Source organism: Zeus faber (genome assembly GCF_960531495.2).
Source record: "Zeus faber genome assembly, chromosome: 6".
Classification (NCBI taxonomy): Eukaryota; Metazoa; Chordata; class Actinopteri; order Zeiformes; family Zeidae; genus Zeus; species Zeus faber.
Genome location: NC_137201.1, coordinates 8,133,087 through 8,152,914, shown reverse-complemented (window position 1 = coordinate 8,152,914; position 19,828 = coordinate 8,133,087). Strand labels below are relative to the sequence as shown.

General features: G+C 47.3%; 1 protein-coding gene across 3 annotated transcripts in view; it reads right to left on the bottom strand.

Moving 5' to 3' along the window:
- srgap1a (SLIT-ROBO Rho GTPase activating protein 1a) overlaps window positions 1-19,828 on the bottom strand; it is an 83,463-nt gene that overhangs the window by 3,914 nt on the left and 59,721 nt on the right. For all 3 annotated transcript variants that reach the window (XM_080002695.1, XM_080002693.1, XM_080002694.1), the window contains exons 13-20: window positions 18,955-19,015; window positions 15,747-15,824; window positions 15,183-15,317; window positions 13,008-13,113; window positions 12,195-12,419; window positions 10,304-10,383; window positions 1,902-2,082; window positions 426-563 (exon numbers count right to left, since the gene is read on the bottom strand). In XM_080002695.1, the coding sequence (XP_079858821.1) occupies window positions 426-563; window positions 1,902-2,082; window positions 10,304-10,383; window positions 12,195-12,419; window positions 13,008-13,113; window positions 15,183-15,317; window positions 15,747-15,824; window positions 18,955-19,015 (1,004 nt within the window). The remainder of the gene's footprint in view (window positions 1-425; window positions 564-1,901; window positions 2,083-10,303; window positions 10,384-12,194; window positions 12,420-13,007; window positions 13,114-15,182; window positions 15,318-15,746; window positions 15,825-18,954; window positions 19,016-19,828) is intronic.

Here is a 19,828-nt window from a genome sequence, read left to right as displayed (position 1 = left end):
TGGAGAGTTTGGGAGGAACACGATATCCGCCATGGAGCCATTCCTTAACTGTTCTGCCAGTCGACGCTCGACATCAACTTGCAATTTGTACATTGCCACAGAACGGTCCTCCGTCACCTTGTGCAAAGACGATCTCAAATAACTCAAAGGGGTCAAGTATTATTTTAGTTTTCAATGAATTTAGGAAAAGAAAAAAAAAAAAAAAAAGGTTGTTGGCCGTGCAGAAAAGCTGCATGTGGAGGCAAGACCTGTCGCGGTCCTAAAGGTCGCCGTTCGAGGAGAGCAGAATTGTATTCACCGCTGTAGGAAACATGGACCACCAACATGGATCCACTAAAGTTGCCTAGAAGTAGTAGTAGTAGAGTAGGGGCATGGTGTGGTAAACTGGTAGAATAACCTTTTGTAATATTGGTGGAGGAAGCTACCTGCTGATGTAGGCCTCGGAGATCCTGGTGTCGGTGGGGGAGCCGATGTCCTTGCCGGAGCATTTGTCGTCGCCGGCGTGGCTGCTGCTGCCCTCGCTGTCGGCCTTCTGGCTCAAGGTGTCAGAGAAGTTGTCATCTCTGGGACAAAGACACACAGAGCGGGGTCATTTTGGAAATGACAGCTTTGGATTTCGGAGCCTTGTGTTGTGTCAGCTCTGCCCAGCCCTCCCGTTCCGTTCCGTGCGAGGTCCAGGGAGACAAAATGACTCATATCGTGCCGCTTTCTTAGTATTCTGGTGGTGAGGACACGCACGCACGCGCACACACACACGCACACACACGCCAGCTGTGCGGCATTGAAAGAAAATGCGTGACTGGGCAGCGGGAGCAGTTGTTGCTTGTCAGGTGGCAGCGATCAAGAGCGGTTCACCTCAAAGCGCTGCCTCTACTGGTGTGTATTAGCGGTTGTTGAATACACGCTTGTGAGCAAACAACACACACACACACACACAGCCTGGGAACCAGAGCCAGCTGTATGCGGACACGCAGACATTAAAGGAGCCTTCCACATCACGAAGCGAACGCACACTCGTGAGACGCTCCAATATGCCTGCGTCCTGGGGAAGCACGTCTCGGCTGACGTCTATGGGACGGCCGTGTGACTCTCCCGCTTTTTCATTATCTTAGAAAGCAACGCCCCCCTCGAAGGTGACCCTCCCGAATAATTATTGACGGCTCAGTGTGACAGGAAAAGAGGGAAGGAAGGCGGCCATTTCCCTGACCAGGGACCGAAAGATTGGAGCGACCCTGTCTTGTGTGTTTGACCTGGCGTTTCCACGTCATTCGGGTCTCGAAGGGTACGCCGGTAGGCGTTGCCATGGCCCAGAGCAGAAGACAGCGACAGAAGAGCTGGATGAGGACACCAGAGATGGAAAACACCACGCCCGCCCTCCACGCGCACGCGCACGCACACGCACACGCACACACACACACACACACACACACACACACACACACACACACACACACCACTAGCGACCGTAAAGTAATGAGCTAATGTGTGACCTCCCGTGAAGGAGCGTCAAAAGAGATAAACGTGCTGATTAACCCCGGGCGTAGAAGGCAGTACAGCTCCTGTGGCCATTGTCTGAATGCACCGTTTGCAAAAGGACGGACCGAGCAAGCGATCCACCAATTCGCCGTGTGCACAACCTCCGCTGTCAAACTGAAGATAGATGAAGATACAAGGAAAACTGTTGAAAGGTGTAATTATGGGACTTGTAATATGGACACAGGCTGTAATTCGGTGGGATTCTATAGGAATTAAGAGGCTGGACATGATTTGCACTGAATTTTCCATCCTGAATAACCTCCGATTATTCTCACTGTATTCCAAGTTAGTTCACCGCCATTCCACCATGTTGACCCGTATTACTCAAGCGGGCGTAAAAGCGTCGCGCGCGTTCGGATACTCACATGTCTTGCACCACGATGTACTGGTGCGGCACCAGGCCGTCGATGCCGTTGTGCCGTCCCTCCCACCAGTCCTCCGACGCCCGCTGGTACAGCAGCAGAGAGGCGCCCTTCTTGAAGGACAGCTCCCTGGCAGAGCGGCCCACGTAGTCGAACTTGGCGATGGCTTCGATGGGCTCGCCCTCTGTCAACGACAGGCGGGGATGACGGCGGTGAAAATTCACCACAATAGAGGAATTGCAATCACATGAATGAAACACAGCTGCGTTTATGCACATTTTTACTAGGAGGCGTGTTGGGCGTGTGACGGACGCCGCCGGCAGTCGGTGTTTTCAGAGCCAGCATCACAACACCAGGCCAGGGCCGTGACAGGCCACTCGAGAGCACTTTTGCCGAGCTATTTATAGAACGTGTTGACGGTTCTATAGGACACGGGGGAATGTAAAGCCGCTGTAGGGGGGTTACTGGATACAGCCGATTCCTACTGTTACTACTAATACGCCACGGTACAAACCTGGAAAAGACTTGACGTATTCGGCAGAAATGGTTTCAAGTCGTTTGTTCAAGTTTCCATCTTTCTTTGTCCTACACCGCCTGGCTGCGTTCCAGGGAACGAAATACCTGTTGTCCTTACGTAAGCGATGCACAAAAATAGCTCCTCTGTGTTCCTCTCCACCGCCGCCCCACCTCTTCCTTCCTCACAGCCCACTTTCTCACCCCCCTCAAAGATCCTATTAAGTCAAACACAGGATCCCTGGACAGAGGCAGCCTCTCCTCCCCGCCTCCCCCTCCCCCTCCCCGCCTGGCCCACAGCCTCTCTACCTCCTAACTGCCGGGAGAGGAAGTAAACAGACGAATCCTGCAGGGACGCCGGAGCCGGCATCCATCGCGGGGGCTCAGCGACGGGTTTCGCAGATGAGCCGAGGGGCCATGTGAGTGGGAAGAGGACGCCGGCGCTGGCTGGCTCCGAGGCGGAGAGCACGTGGGCCCCCATCCGCCATCCATCTTTCCCTTCCTTCCTTCCTTCCTCCCTCCCTCCCTCCATCGCAGAGCTCACAACCGCTCTCTCCCTCCGTCTTTTTATCTCCCCTTCACTCTCCACGCTCCCCGCTTGGCAGGGCTGACGGAACTGACAAGGCGGCTGTGATGTGGATTGGATGCGACACGGAATTTACTGCCCCATTTAATTGGACTGCCCTATCGCAGACGGACCGTTGATAAAGTTGACGGCGTCGCAATCAATACAGGAAACGTCTCCTGTTTTGCATTCTTTGTTGTTATTTTTTTGGTCTCTCTCGCTCTCTCTCTCTCTCTCTCTCTACATGCATCAAATCACCTATCGTTTGTTGAGCAGTAACGGAAAAATCGCGCACGCAATCAAAGCATTAGATCCCCGCAAAACCATGCACATGCATTGCACTCACAAATAGACAGAAGTGAAAGACAGGAAGCGATGTTGAACGTGCACAAAAGTGCGCGAGAGGGACGCATTAGCGGATGTCCCATCAGTCATACCCTCGGTGTCCATGCATGCTAATAGGGGAGCGCCTGCCCGCAGCAGGACCGAGCCACAATCAATATTATGCAAGAGGAGAGAAAATTCATCTCCGTCCATCTCCATCACTGCCTTTTTAACCCTCCTGCCCCTTCGGACAGACTTTAATCACGTAGTGCTTTCCGGTCAGAAACTCCCCTCTCCTACGCCCGATTCAACGCATGGCACTCAGGGGCCCTTTAACTTCCGAAGCAGCTGCAAGTAGAAATAGAAATCAATGTGCCAGTTCCTTCAACTCCAACTTAAAGCTGTTTTAACAGCTGAGAGGATATCAATGTTGGGATATCCAGGGATACTCGAAGAAAATATCCTCTGCGTGCCCTTGTGACCATACTACGAGAGGTTAATCAAAATCAGGACTAAGCCAATCCTACTTAAATGAATCCAGAATTAAAAAATGACTTTCTGCGACGTTGCTTCATTTAAGATGAATTCGTTCTACTGTAGCTCCTCAGCTCCTTCTGTCTGTTCTTGGTGCTGGTCTTAATCCAGATAATCCATGTTCTGTTGTCCAGGTCGACCTGGGGGCCCACGTCTATTTATCCAAAGATAAACCTGCCTCTGGCTGGGTTTAATACTTCACTTAGACCTAGATTAGCTCTAATCTTCCTCCTGGAAATCAGATTGTTTTTAAACCGAGACTAGGGTAAGTTTGAGGCTTTTTTTAAACCATGACTCAGAAAGGCCATTTCAGTTTAGTTTAGACTAAAATTGTGATTGAGTCTTAAGATTAAAGATGACTGGCCCTTATGGGAAAGATCTAAGGAATGTAGGGGAATGAAAGTGACTCCAGAGCATGTTAAAATGGCATTGAGCCCTAGGGACGGTAAAACTCCTGTGTGTTGAACGTTGCATGATCAGCGGTCATATCAAACCTCTCTTTGTGTTCTTTTTTGCCCTGCGACACCAGATGAAAGTGTCGGCTCCACAGGACGAGCGTCCGTGTGTGCTCGTCCGTCCCGGCTAATGAGCCGTACCACACTTGGATGTGAGCGGAGCCGACCGAGGCGGGAATATACAGACAGAGATGTCGCAAAAATAGCATCTGGGGCACCAGTAATGGCATTTCACAGAAGGCTCTAGTTTTATGAAATGTATTATTTATTTATATCTTTGTTTAATTGTATGAGCGGTATCGCTGGCGCTTTACCACCCCTTGCGGCTGCATCATGTCAATTACGCACATTTTAGTATTTTTTGTATTTTTACAGCTTAATGTGCATAATCACCAGGTGTCATGACATTTCACTGCATACATGTATGAACGTATGTATATGTATATGATAAATAACCTCTTGAATCTTTATCTGAATCAAATGACTGTATTCCACCAGGTGCATTTACATGTAATTGGAATTTGTCATGGTGATTCTTGGTGTCTACAGACAATTAACATATATTGTTTTTTCAATAATAATAATAACAATAATAAATATATCTGCTGGCAGCAATACACAGGGTCCAGTATCGACACCAATTACAAATCTTTGAGTTCCCATCGAACGTAGCATCAGTTTGTGTTCTCACTTGTCATTACATCAGCATGACTGCTAAAACGAGTTACAATTTTCCAAGTTTCCGTTGAACGCAGCTGACGTAATGACGCAGGTTTTCTGAGTCCTGGTGACACGCGGAATAACTACTACAAGCCGATACGCTTGTTGCGTTTTATGACTTTATCCTAATGAGAATGTGGCTGTCTACTACCTGTAGTACACAGAGTCCTGCCTCACGGTGTCTCTGTGGAAGGAAATCACTCCGTGTGGAAGTTCCCAACAACACGGTTCCATTCAAACGGATTAAACACTGTGTGTCCCTCAGAGGCATTTTATCAACTTTTTTAAACTTTTGGGACTAAAATTTAACGGACACAATTCGGACCTGTTGCTCTGGAGCTGCAAGGGAACTACATGTGTGAGGACACAAACACAGACAATGGATTGGACTGTTTTTGACTCCTACAGTTGATGTGTTACGGCTGGCTCAAATGCTGCAAAATAAGAAGGGACACTGCACCAGGTAAGATGCGAATAAAATGCGTAAATTTACAAAAAGGGCGAAGAGCATAAAATATCAAATGAACGCTGTCGATGTCAAGCAGGTAAGACGATACACACACACAGTTTGCAACCACCAGAGCCACAACCTGCACATATATAACAAACTGGATGATAATGTCACAAAGAAGAAGAACCTTGGAGTATCGGCAATAAATGAAAATTCTGGGACTTTCGTTAAGATTTTATCGGATTTTTAACTCTAATTCCTGCTTCAAATGTAGATCAATATGGAACAAACTTGAACCACATCATGTCTCAGACCTCCTGGTTCTAACCAGCCTCAACCGTGTCCGTGGGTCCAGCGGTTACCGTGGGCCAGAAGCTTGAAGCCTGAAAAATGCCAAGGAGAATAATAATAATAATAAATACAGCTGCAGGCTTGGGCTTGGGTTGGGAGGAGTGCGAGTTCAAATTGGCCTTTTAGGAAGACCCGCCATTTCAGTTCCGGGGGGCCTCATCCCCTCTGCGTGCCGCCTGGCCAGAGAGCACTGCGGCCGGGGAGAGAGCGGAGGAAGCACTGGCTCTCCTGCTGTACGATTGGCTGTTTGTGTCACTTTGTTTCTCTGCTCTGTACGAGTGGCTGTTCATGTCACGTTTGGACTATTTTTCCGACGCCTCGCTGGATCTTGAACGCATCACTCACTCATACGTTCAAGTGGACTCGACGTGGTCCCAACTTTTTGTGGACTAATGTTTTTTCTTATTTTTTCATGAATCCAGCAAAGTAAAGGGGAACAAAGAGATAAAATATCAACGAACAGATCCACAGACATTTAGTAGGTATGAAGGTACATAAATACACATACACACCTAGTTTGTAATCTCTATCCACTACAGAGCGAAGGGGCCTACACTGCACTGGACAAGGTGCCAATGTACATTCTGAACCACAATCTGCACAGTTATAGTACATAGTATGATGACGTCATAAAGCATCTAACTGTAAATCTCATCTCGTTCCATTTGTTTTTGAACATTGCTGTATCGGTGAAGCACAACACCTGAATACTTGGGGTCCTATTTGATCGGTTTTTCACAAATTTCTGCTCCGTATGTGGATCGATTTGGATGAAACTTAAAACCACGAGATGTTTGTGACATACCGGTTCAAACGACTCCCAACCGTGTTGATAACTTCTGTCATTGTTGTGTTTCAGATACTTTTATTCCTGTTGTAGATACTACTAGCATTCAATGACTTAGTGTCTGTGATTTTGGTCAAATTTGGACGGTTTTTCATTAATTTCTGCTCTTTACTAGTCAGTCACGACAGTTTTCTGATGACAGTTTACATTTTTATATTTTATCATTTAATATTATATTTAACATTACTTAACTGATTTGTTAATATTCATCTATTTTATATTTATTTGCATATATTTATTATTTATTATTAATTATTTCAGGGGAATATCTGCCCAAAACCTGACTGAAAAACTGTTGAGGGTGACATAATTTGATCTCCATTATATAGCATCAAAATGAGAATAGATAACCCTGCCACCATTTATGAACCCAATCTTTGAATTGAATCTTGAATCAATTTGGATGAAAGTTGAACCACGACATGTTTGTGACATACTGGTTCAAACGAGACATAAACCGTGTTCTTAACTTCTGCTGTTGTCCTGCTTCAAATAGTTTTAGCCTGAACATTTCTGAGAATTTTCCCCAAGCAATTACAATAATAGTAAAAATAATAACAACAAAAAGTTAACTCAAAAACTCAAATACAATTTGTGAAAATAGCCGAAAACAAACAATGATAGGAAAATAATGTACACAGAAAATATGTAATCTTATGCACAGGATAAGCTATTGATAAATGTTAAATAAGTTATAAATAAATGTGTAAAGTATGTAAAAAAAAAGTCAGTACAATTATGTGAAGTGTGAAAAAACATAATGTAACCTTGAAAAGAGCACTCTAAAATGACCATCTATCCTTAGGAAAGAGAGCACATGCAGAGAAGAGAGCAGCAGCTGGGAAGGAGGGATAAAAGCTGAAAGTTTTGGTGGCTTTCCAAAAGCAATGCTCCCTATTCACGAGCAATGGATTTCGTGCTATATGCCTCGACGGGAGCCAGCGAGGCTCAAACGATCTTCAAAAAGCTAAGTCATTACAGTTATGAGAGTCAAGTTGAACGCTATTGGGTCCGAATCGGATGATTTACTTTGGTGTCTTTCGGCGTCTTGCTGCCAAATGACATCACAGGGTTGTAAAAGTAACGCACGGACAATAATCAGAGCGCAGAGTAATGGTCCCACAGGAAAGGTCGGCTCGGCCATGCCTTCGTCCCAAACTGTGGCGGGGGAAGACATCTTAATCCGAGATTCAATAACTGCCATGTGACAGACGGCTGGCCTGTTGATTTGAACGTCTTCGGGATTTACAGATGATATCCAGATAATACATCTGTCTCCGAAGTTAAAATAACAGTGGAGGTTATGAGAACAGATCGTCCACATTTCCGGCACAGCGCCGTATAACAAATCCTGTCGGGGAGCCACTGATGAGGACTAATGGTGGAAAGAGGGAAAGGAAAAAGAACAGAGACCCGGAAAAACCTCTTTGGATCTCGACAGAGATGTTGTCGTCGCCATGGCAACAGGTTTAGGGGAGACCAACTGTATTGCTGAGGTAAGATAGGAGGGCTTGGGCGTCTTGCACACAAAGAGGTATTCCTGCCCACAGAGTCTGGTGTCGAGTCTGGAGTCCATAAAACAAAAGAGCATCTATTAAGACGATGGGTCAATTAATCAATTCAGTTTATCAAGTCACTCTACGTGAATTACTTGCAACATACATGAAGCTTCAAACCAAACTGGGTCTGCACCCGACTAAATATTTTCCTCGTTGACTAGTAGTCGTCAAAAAAGCCGCTAGTCAACTAATCGTCGCACATTTATGATATTCATTTCGTTATTTAAATATATGTTTTTGGGGCATCAGAAAATGGTTTGAGTTCCATGGCGGAGAAAGAATGTTATAACATTGTTAACACTAAGCTACATTACGAATAAATACAAAACCTACATAACCAGCCTTTAAAATATAAATTTAACTTACAAGCGCTGTGCACATGATTACACCGGCAAAACATTCCATCGATTAAACTTTTTAGGCCCTATTATTTTATCAATGGACACATTTAAATTACATAGACATCATTTGCACTGAAATGTGGCGAGCAGTAGATCGCTTTCCTCGTGTCGGCGCCCTCTCGTGGGGGGCCCCTCGTTGGGCGCATTTCCCGGGGCCGTGGTACTCGCTGCGCCTTCCCCCTCCGGGTTCCAGCGCGGCCACCAGCTTCCATTCAAACGGACTTGCACTCGCTGCGCATACCCTGTCCCCGGCACTCCGGAGCTTGGGTGCACCTCCGGCCCGCATCCGCCCGATCCGTCGGGACATTTAAATTATCTGGTTATTGAACAATGTGATTAACTTTTCAACTGGCTCTTATATTATATGCCAGTACGAGTCGACTAGTCTAAGTTGAAACTTCCATTCAAACGTCGTAGGAACATCCCTATTCTGAATGTGTAGGAACAGCCAGCAAGGGGACTGAACATTTATTTTTGTTAAAATTTGTTTGAAATTAAAAGCCCTCTAGCGTTTCATACACCAGCCATACTGTAGGTTTAAAGGTTCATTTTGACAAGGCGCAGCTCCCGAATGGAGGTTTTTTTTTTTCCCCTGCGGTGCACATCGCTCTGCTCGCCGCTCCTGAAGTTGGGGGCGCAACTCACAGAGTTTATTCTCGAAACACAGGGGTACTTTTTGTTGCATGACCCTGAAACTCTTTTATTGCAGATGTACCTAACGTATTTATTTTTCTCCCTGCGTAACGGGGAGAGACTCAGTTCCTCCGTCCGTCCGTGAACATTCACACTCTAACCCCCATCCTGCACGCCGGTGAACATTTTGTGCGCTGCGGTCTGGTCCGTGATAATAAAAAGGTTGGGTATCCCTGCTCTAGAGTGATGTTAAAGTGACAGGAATTCCGTTTTGACCGTTAAGACTGCGGTCGCAGTGCAAAAAAATCTGACCTGTATCTGATTTAGGACCACATATGAAAGTGGCCCAAATCAGAATTGAAAAGATTGGATTCCATGTGATTTGTGCTGTTCACACTGTTATGAAAAAAGAAAAACAGACCCGAGTCATATATGACTGACCAAAAAAAAAAAAAATCAAATTTGAGCCACTTTTGCCTGCAGTGTGAACGTAGCCCAAGACTCTTCTCGTCAACTAACTTTTGGTTAACTATTTGGGGGCAGTCCTATACTAAACACTAACTACATTACCTAAAAAAGTCAGAAATATACAGTATACAGTGCTTAAGAATACTTGACGAGTTGACGAACCAGTTTTTGTTCTTTGTTGAGATTTCAAATAAAGGATGTGAGCCTGTGAGGGAGAATCCTGACCACCGAGCTGCCTCTCTGCGCACCACTTCCCCACCCCTTCTCGGGTTACTGCATTTAAACGGGCTTAAAAAGCAGGATTAGCCACCCCTGGCTGGCGAGAGCGGGATTTGTGCCTCCCGAAAAAAAACCCAGGCACGAGTATAAAAGCACAGTGAAGCAGGCGAACAACATATGGAAATGTTGCTGCGGACGTCGGGAGTTAACAGATTGACTGCGGCTTTGCGCTCATATGAGGTAAGACGAAATAAGCGGAGATGTGGAAAAGAGGCTGGGGTTTTGAGGTTGCCACGCCAACATTGCACCTGCACATACAGTACGTTCTATTTATTATTTCAGCTGCGTGCGTGCGGCCCTCTCACCGTCTTCGCTGGTGTGCGTCTCCCTGCCGCCCTCGTTGTCCGCCTCATCCAGGGCTCCGTGCTCACTGTAGGGGCTCTCGCTGCGGGGGAGAACACACGAGGGGTCTTTATTCCGGCAAAGTTCCTTTCAAATTCTTGATTCGCAGTTCAAAGACCAGTCATCTCGTTTTATAAGTCGTAAGCCGTCTGGTTTGCATTGCGTGATTCTTAAGCCGCAAGTAGTGAGGTACAAGACGCCTCAGAAGTCATGGCCTCATGGCCAGGTTGTGCAGTGGGGAGATGATTTCTGGTTTTCCAAATTTCTCAAAATAATTACACCCCATTTCTATCAAAACTAATGGTGTAATTAAGAAACAAAAAAAACCAAAAAACAATGTTATGTTGATATTTAGCATCATCACTTTCTGCTGGAAAGCAAGACCAGAATTCAGATAGAAACCTTCTGGCTCGGTTGAAACATCTCAAATTACAGACACTGAAAGGGACGATACTCAGAAGCCCCGTTCATTTTCTGCACAACAAATTTTCATATTTTTGGTCTGGGAAGTCCAGAGTCTCTCTCTGTCTCTCTCTTGTCTCTCTCTCTGTCTCGCTCCCTCTCCAACACCACTCACAGCTCGACAGATAGCGGCTGGAACGTGCTCACGCGCTGCTGGTCGAAAGACAACAAACCTCCCCGGGCCTTGATGTGTCCTACCAGCAGACATGGTCTATCTGGGTTGGGGTGATTAGCCTCGAGTGAGGGGATAAATCACTAGCTGTCCATAATGAGAGAGACAGAAACAACACCAGATAACATGAGAGAGAGAGGTTTCAACAGCCCCCAATCTCTGAATGTGCAACAGAATGTCTTTATCCGCTGTAACCTGCCCTGTACATACTGTTACTTTTTCTTTATTTACCTTTTTACTTTTATTGTAATTATTCATGTTATTAATGCTATTATTATGAGGTTCACCTGTTGTTATTGTGTACAATGTTGTTGTTGAGTTACTGTATCTCATGTTGTTGTGTGCTACCTGCCCTCTAGCTTTGGCAATACTGTTATAATAACTCATGCCAATAAAGCTGAATGGAGAGAGAGAGAGAGAGAGAGAGAGAGAGAGAGCGAGAGAGAGAGAGAGAGAGAGAGAGAGGGAAGGAAAGCAGTCGTGGGGGAAGTTTAAAACCCTGGATTACACACGTGAGGCCGGCAAAGAGCTTAATATCCTCGTCCGTCGACGGAAGATGGATCCAGATCTGAGCCGTCGCTGGCTTCACCATCTTCTCTTTGCCAAGTGACCTCTTTCGCGCTCTCTCTCTCTCTCCCCCGTTTGTCCCTCGCTCTCTCTCAGATCCATCTCCCCGGCGCGCTGACAATTACGTTGATTGTTCCAGCGTGTTTGGCCCTGGGAGACCTGGCGTGTTCAAAAGGCCCGACACGAACATGCCCCGCCATGTCACATTTTACTGACCACTGACGCCCCCCTCCCGGTTAGCGTAATTACCCCCATTAACTCCGTACTCTGGGAGCGCGCATACCTGCAGCGCCGAGCACGTCCCGAATGAGGGGGGTTTGGCTCGGTGCCACCCTTCAGTGCGAAGGAAAAAATCAACACACTGTCCAACTCTTCCTCCCTCCGTCCTACATCCGTGGAGTTGCCATGACTTCATCAGGATGTTTTCCCATCGCTGCTTTCGTTCCCCGGTTGACATCTGACCCCAACCTCCAAACACCAACGTTTTTACACACGCCACAGACCCATTTGAAGTCGACGGTTGAAGGACGGGTCCTGTAACTTAATGACCACAGGTTTTGTTCCTGTCAACGTCAACGATGGCATTGGCCCAAACGACCGTCTCCGAAGCGGGCCTTAGCACGCGACTTTGGCAGTGTTGGAAATACTCTCACCAGTAGTCTCCCCCAGCCATACACTTCTCGTAGACGGGCCCGTCCAGCTCCTTGGTGTCGGGGAAGATGGTCTCGTGGTGGATGATGATGGTCTTGACGATCTCGTTGACGTGCGCCTGGCAGGAGACCTGGTCCTGGCTGTCTGGCGTGGGCATGAGGGTGGGGCCGAAGCAAATGGCCAGGTTGTACGGGTCCATCATGTTCTCGTCGCTGTACTGGGACAGGCTGAGAAAACGGCGAGAGAGAGCAAGGGGAGAAAAGGAAGATGGAGAAACAATTAATGATACGTGGAGTCTGAGGGCAGATATAGTGCTGAGAATCCCACAATCCTCTACGGTTCAGGTGTTCCCAAGCTATTTTTCCAATCAGAGAACCCCTAAATGCAACCCGATTCAATCGCAGACCTCCCTTTGTACAGGATGCAATACATTTTTGAACCCTAACCCGTATATTTTCAAGAATTTCTTTCTGAAATCTGAATTTCTGACAATCACTGATTTTGTTAACATTTGTCTTTATTTATAACACTTACAGTATGTTGATATCTGAACCGCTATTTCACTATCGGTAAACACATGCCTCAAAGGGATTGCGACCCCTCTGTGATACCTGTCTCAACCCGTCTCACCCCCCCCCGACCCGCTGGTTTAGATACAACTCAAAGCGAGCAGCAGATATTCACGACCCAAGTACGAACACACATCGCATTCTACTAACCATCTTGGCATGCGTGTTGGTGGAGCGGTTCTTGTTTCGATACGCAGAAAATGCGGCATATAACCCGTATTCCACGCGCGGCCTTATTGCACTTACTGGTTGAGGAAGGCAAAGAGGTAGCGCATGACGACGAGCACGGATCTGGGTATCGTCAGGACGATCTTGCGGATGTACAGCGCTCTCTCGTACAGGTTTTCTATTCCTACGGAGAGGGACAAAGAGAGTTACACACAGCTACAGGAGGACAGGTTCCTCTTCCTTGAGTGAGTGACATCAACATCCAGCGCGGAAGATGCCGCAAGCTTCTCTGGGAGGGCGAGCGAGAGGGAGTGAGGGAGAGAGACGACATTCCGTCTCGTTCATTGTCCACTTCCCTTTGCACTTAAACTGCTTGTTTAACTCTCGGCCAAATCGCTGTTGCATATTTAATGCCACTAATCCATCTGATGAATACGACCTTATTGACGGTCCCCCTCCACCGCGCCGGCGGAATACAAATAGAAGGGCGCTCGCCGAGGAATCAGCCAATTACTCGATTGACCTCGAGTCTCCCCCGGGAGACGCACGCATAGATAAAACATCCGAGTGTGCGTGTGCGCCAATTCATGTTAAAGCGGAGGGTCGGGGAGGTCTTTGGTGTTTCGGCTCGTCCGTGTCGCCGGCGAGGCACGGGAGCGAGGGCGGGAGGAGGAGCAGGAGTCCGGCTCCTTCGCCTGCTTTCCCCACTGAGCGGAGAGGAAGAGGAGGAGGAAGAGGAGACGACTTTTTTTAAACCCATCCATTTATCACAATCATTTCAGAAACATCCTTTGGCGTTTGCCTGTTTCTTGGTGAGAATGACATTCCGGGTGGGTGGTGGATCTTTCATCTGGCGCCTCCTCCATCGTCTCCTTTGTTTCCGCTCTACATTTTTGAAGCCCCCCCCCCCCCCCCCCCCCCCCCCCCACCATGTAGCCGGCGCCACCACTGAGCTTAAGCTGTGCTCGCTGCCGAAAATAGCGGCGTCACCCTCCAACCGGTTTGTGCCATTTGAGATTAGGGCTTCTGGGGACACTGGTGATGTATTTCATCTCCACTCCACTACCTAACTGGGTTCCTGCGAGGCCCCTCAGCGCCAAAACCGCTGCTATTTAGAGATCAACTCCCCCGATTCACACCAAAGATTTATGAGCCGTGGACCACAACTGGAACAGATGATATCTCATGCAAGAGTGACTGGTGTTGACTGATGTTTTGCCGGACATTTATCCAAGAAAGCAATGCTCTGGTTGGTAAAAGTCATTCCGTATCAATCAGTGGAGTTTTTTTAAATTTAAATGGGGGAAACTGCCGGGCGTCCGGCCCGCACATGCATGACTGGTATTTTGGGCTGGAGAATGTAAACAGGGAATCCCCAACTCCAAGGAAGATAGTTGTAAACATCTCAAAGTATGTGTGAGTAGAGCTATGCACACACACACACACACACACACACACACACACACACACACACACACACACACACACACACACACACACACACACACACACACACACACACACACACACACACACATTGTGTCCATGTGACTCAGGGCCCATGTTATTGGTCTTAAAGAGTCATGCTCTCCTTCCAAAGCCTACCCAAATCCAAATAGCATCTTAAGGAATCTGACAAAGCCACACAAAGAGCTGCCTGAACTGTGCAAGATCGCCTTCCAGTAAAAGAACAATGTGTCCATCTATGCGAACCGGCGATTCCATGACTCCATGCACACTGCCCAGTGATGTGCCATTTTAAATATCCCGTCACAACGCCGTATGCATGGTCAGCTTTGTGTGACTCACAATGGATAATAGCCCTCTTATCACTGAACACCACACACACACACACACACACACACACACACACACACACACACACACACACACACACACACACACACACACACACACACACACACACACACACACACACACACACACACACACACACGGTCGAGCCAGCCACGTTCTGCTTTTGCAAAATACCATGGGTTGCCTAAAGAGAAGTTGTGAACACGAGCGTCCCGGCTTCATCCAGAAGACGTCGCATCAATGACAATCACACAGTTCGCGGAGCATCTTCCATTTAAAATAGCAGTCACATCGACTTAGCATTCCAGGGAACACAAAGGGGCCAATACTAAAAGGCTTTTGCTGCTCAAGATCCCACCTGAAAATGAACTGAACCGCAAAACAACATTTTTTTGAGAAGAAAGACGACTCTGTGTGTCAATAGCAGGTTCTTACTGATGCAGGAGAGCAGGTCGTTGAACCTCTCTTTGGGAAACAGGGGGTTCTCCAGACCCCTGAAGTACAGCTTCAGAACGCCCGCCACCGAGTTGATGTCATGGTTGTTCTCGTCATCAGTCAGGGGGTCATTACCTAGGACAGGGACACAGGTCAGCCAGGCACATTGGGGGGCCAACAAATGTCGACACAACAACATCGAGATAGATTGGGGCACTATTAATAAAGCAATATATCAAATTTCACTCTCATAAGCTGAGAAGTCTTCAAAAAAGGCTAAATATCCATTTAATATCCAATATACATAATACTGTAATACAACCTTGTGGGTAGAGGAGGTTGGACACAATAAACTAGAACTCCTTCAACTATGTTCACTATCCTTTAAATGAAAAGAAAAAGTTAAATATCAATAGTGTTATTTGGAAAATCAATTAATTGATGGGAAATAATTATCTTTTAAATGTATCTTTATCCATATTTTCTTCCTCCCCGAGGCAGGAGAGCCTTGGGAAACATGGCCTATATAGTGCGTCACACAATCTAAAATTTAAAGAGATATACCCCTTTCGAATGAGTTCTTGATGTCATTGACTTCCAGCTGCGACCCAGAAACGCGGAATATCCCCTGGTGTTGGAGACCTAGAAAGAGGGAGAGCAAGGAGAGAGAGAGAGAGAGAGAGAGAGAGAGAGAGAGAGAGAGAGGGCGAAGAAGAAGTGAGGAACCGGCGTAGACGCTGGAGCGGCCCTCGTTTGGCGACACGAAAGAACGTACGGCAGTCAGCGCTAAAAGGAACATCCTCTCCGCGCAGCCCCTTCCTTCTGCTAATTAAGGTTTTTATTAATGAGTGAGGGAGGCCACAATCGAGTTCCAGCGGAGACATGTCTCCAGCGGGGATTGGGAGTTAATGAGGGGTGGAGGTCAAGGGTCGGGAACGAGCGTAATTAGTCTTGCCGTCTCCTCTAGGCTTTTTCTGTCTGCTTCCCGAGACAGCTGCCTCGTTAGGTCGCGAGCGGACCGGCCCCCGTAAAGCCCGCAACGCCTTCAAACTTTTCAAAAACGTTTTTTTCCTCTCAACAGAGTCTGTATTAGAAAACCGATCGCAGAGTCCAGCGTTCAGAAAAACCCGATCGTCTGTCGGCCCGGACGGAGTCGCATTCGGCTTTCCCACGAGTGGTTACTACCACCTACTCCAGTAGGTGGTGGTAACCCAGAAGACTATACACCAACATTAAGAAAGGAAAATGGATAAAGAAATACAACCAAAGTGATAAAGTGGAATATCACGTGTCTTTCTTTATCCATTTTATTCTTCTGTCCATGTATTTACTGTCAACATTTTTTAAAATCATTATTATCAACTTTAAAAACAGATTGAACAACATGAGTTCACACACAGGGAATCGAACCTGGGTCTACTGTGTAGGAATGCAAAATCCTACTCTGTACACTATACGCACCACATTTCAGCTACTGTGTTCACACACACACACACACACACACACACACACACACACACACACACACACACACACACACACACACACACACACACACACACACACACACACACACACACACACACACACACACACACACACACACACAAAAAGTGAGGGATATTCGGCTTTCGGGTGAAATTTCAGGATGAACCTAAAATGCACTATAACCTTTACAGGTGAACTAAATTTGACCTTCTCTAAACTTTTGAATGCACATGTCCAACTGTTCAATGTTTCAGTACTTTTTGCACAACTTGCTGTTCTCTAACAAGGAGCTGAACGGAAAAATTCACAACAGGTGTTTGTTACATGAATGGACCAATACATTTCCTGGTTCAATTAGAATTGGTATTTAAACGGTCCTCTTCATCATGCTGTTCACAGTTTGACATCATGAGACCAAGACGACACCTAACAATTGATCAACAGTACCTCGCCATTGCGAGGTTTCAAACAGGATGTTCTCAGAGGGAAGTGGCCACTGAGCTTAGAGTGTCACAGAGTGTCATCAGCAGCTTGCAACAGAGATACAGAGACACTGGAAGAGTCACAGAAAGGGATAGAAGTGGACGTCCTTTGGCCACATCCCACACTGATGAGCGCTTCATTGTGAACAGTGCCCTGCGGAACCAGATGATGATGCCACTCAACTCCAGGCACATTTAAGGGAAGTGAGAGGCACCCAAGTGGCACGTCAGACTAATCGAAACCGTTTACATCAGCATGGTCTGCGTGCTAGACGACCCGCAGGGGTACCTGACCACACCACCAGGCACAGGCATCATCGTCTTGCACGGGCCAGGGAGCATTTACACTGGACGAGGAACCAGTGGCCTCAGTGCTGTTCTCTGATGAAAGTCAATTCACGTTGAGCAGAAATGATGGCCGCCAACGATGTTGGAGATGTCAAGGAGAGCGCTATGCATTAGCCACTGTTGTCACCAGACGAGCCTTTGGTGGTGGTGTTACAGTGTGGGCAGGTGTGTCTAGTCAATACAGAACTGCCCTACACTTTGTGAATGGTACAGTGATAAGCCCATACTACCTGAATAACATCATTAATCCAGTCATTGTGCCCCTGCATGAACAACACAGGCCTCATTTCATCTTCATGGACGACAATGCTCCAGCTCATGGAGGTCGCATCATTAGGGAACGGCTGCTGGAGACTGGGGTACCTCAAATGGAGTGGCCTGCACTTTCTCCAGACCTGAATCCCATAGGAAACCTACGGGATCAGCTGAGTCGTCGTGTAGAGGCTCGTAACTCTGTGCCCCAGAACCTCAATGACCTGAGGGCCGCCCTTCAAGAAGAGTGGGGGGCCAGGCCTCAGCAGACAATAAGTCGACTTGTGAACAGCATGAGACGTCGTTGTCAAGCTGTAATTGACGCTCAAGGGCACATGACAAATTATTGAGACATTGACATTTTTTTGTTGTGGTAAACCCACCACTGTTGTTGGCTTTTGTTTCAATAAATTGTTTGAGATGAGGAAATCACCATTGCATGCTTCTACTAAAATGCCCTACTTTCATGATATAATATCACTGTAGCATGAACTTTTTACATTTCCCATTAATTTCACCCGAAAGCCAAATATCCCTAAGTTGTTGTGAGTAGTACACACACACACACACACACACACACACACACACACACACACACACACACACACACACACACACACACACACACACACACACACACACACACACACACACACACACACACACACAGTCTTTTTTTTACATTTTCTGTTTTTTTTATTATCAAAAAACGGGGTCATTTTCAGTTTCTGAACTTTTTTAGAACAAAAAACAAACCATACATAAAGTTGGTTTGCGGCTACAGATTTATTTTAAATGATGTCTGAAATAAAAAGCTGCGAGTACTCGACCAATCAGAAATGTTTAGCGCTGCAAGCCCCACCCCCAAAAGAACTTAATTTAGACCCTGGTCCCTGCGGTGGAAACGCACTGAGTTCCTCCAAAGGTTCAGAGTTCCCGAGGAAAGTTCCTGCGGTGGCAACGCGGCTTCTCATGTCTCTTGATGGTGGGAGGAAACCCACACAAACTCCAGACAGAGAGGACCCCGGACGGCCGGGATTTAAACCCAGGACCTTCTCGCTGGGAGGCGACAGCGCCTACCACTGAGCCGCCGTGTCGCCGCCTGGAATGAATCGGCGTTAAGGACCCGACGTCCCGGCCGCCGAGACATGATTTGACCGACGTACGAGATCCTAATACGCGACAAAAAACTGCCAACTCACCGTAGAGATTTATGAAGCGAATACAGCTTTCCACCACACGGGGGATAGCTTGTCCAGAGTCCTTTGTAGGAAAAAAACAACAACAAAAAGAGGACAATGTGAGATCACAGATATCTCTCCTTTCATTTCATGCGCGACAACCGACATACAATGTCTAAAGGGCGGTGGTTAGTAGCGGAGCGTTGCTATGCAGTCGAGATCTTTCTGAGACGGACTGTCGTGACTTTTCCAGCTGCTCCATTCGCTCACACCCAGTTTCCCCACGAGGCCTCACAACAGTCATCAAATCTACACTAAATGACTAATTGGCCACAAAAACCAGCTTGTAACATTCCGGTGTCCCCTGCGGTGCGCTCGGGGCTCCCCGGGCGCCCAAAATAGTCCCGTTTGCCACGCTACGCCCGACAATCAAGCGATCTCCGCGAAGCCTCGACGAGCGATGAGAACCCGCGCGAAAAGAGCAGCGCCCGCTCATCGCGAGGCCAGGGGCGGCCCAGAGGTGCGGGGGGAAAAAACACGCTCCTCCTGCGCTTTTGGACGAGGCTCTGGGTCTCAAGTGTCTTGCCGCTCTCTCGCGCCAGCTGCATATCAGCGGAGGGAAAGCGCTGGGCGCACGCTTTAAATGACACAGCGGATCTGTTTACAGGCCTCGGGGGGGGGGGGGGGTTTCAGGGGACATGCCCGGTCCAAGCACAGCAACCACGTCAATACCCAGCGGGTACCGCCGGGCCAGAGCTGTGGGGGAGTCCAGTACTGCTGCTGCTGCCCCATTTACATAACATTACAGTTTTATGTCAGATATGTGACATGGGGAGGGGTTATGGATTTCTTATATTCAATACCAATTTAGACTGTCATTCACAATGTGCGGTGC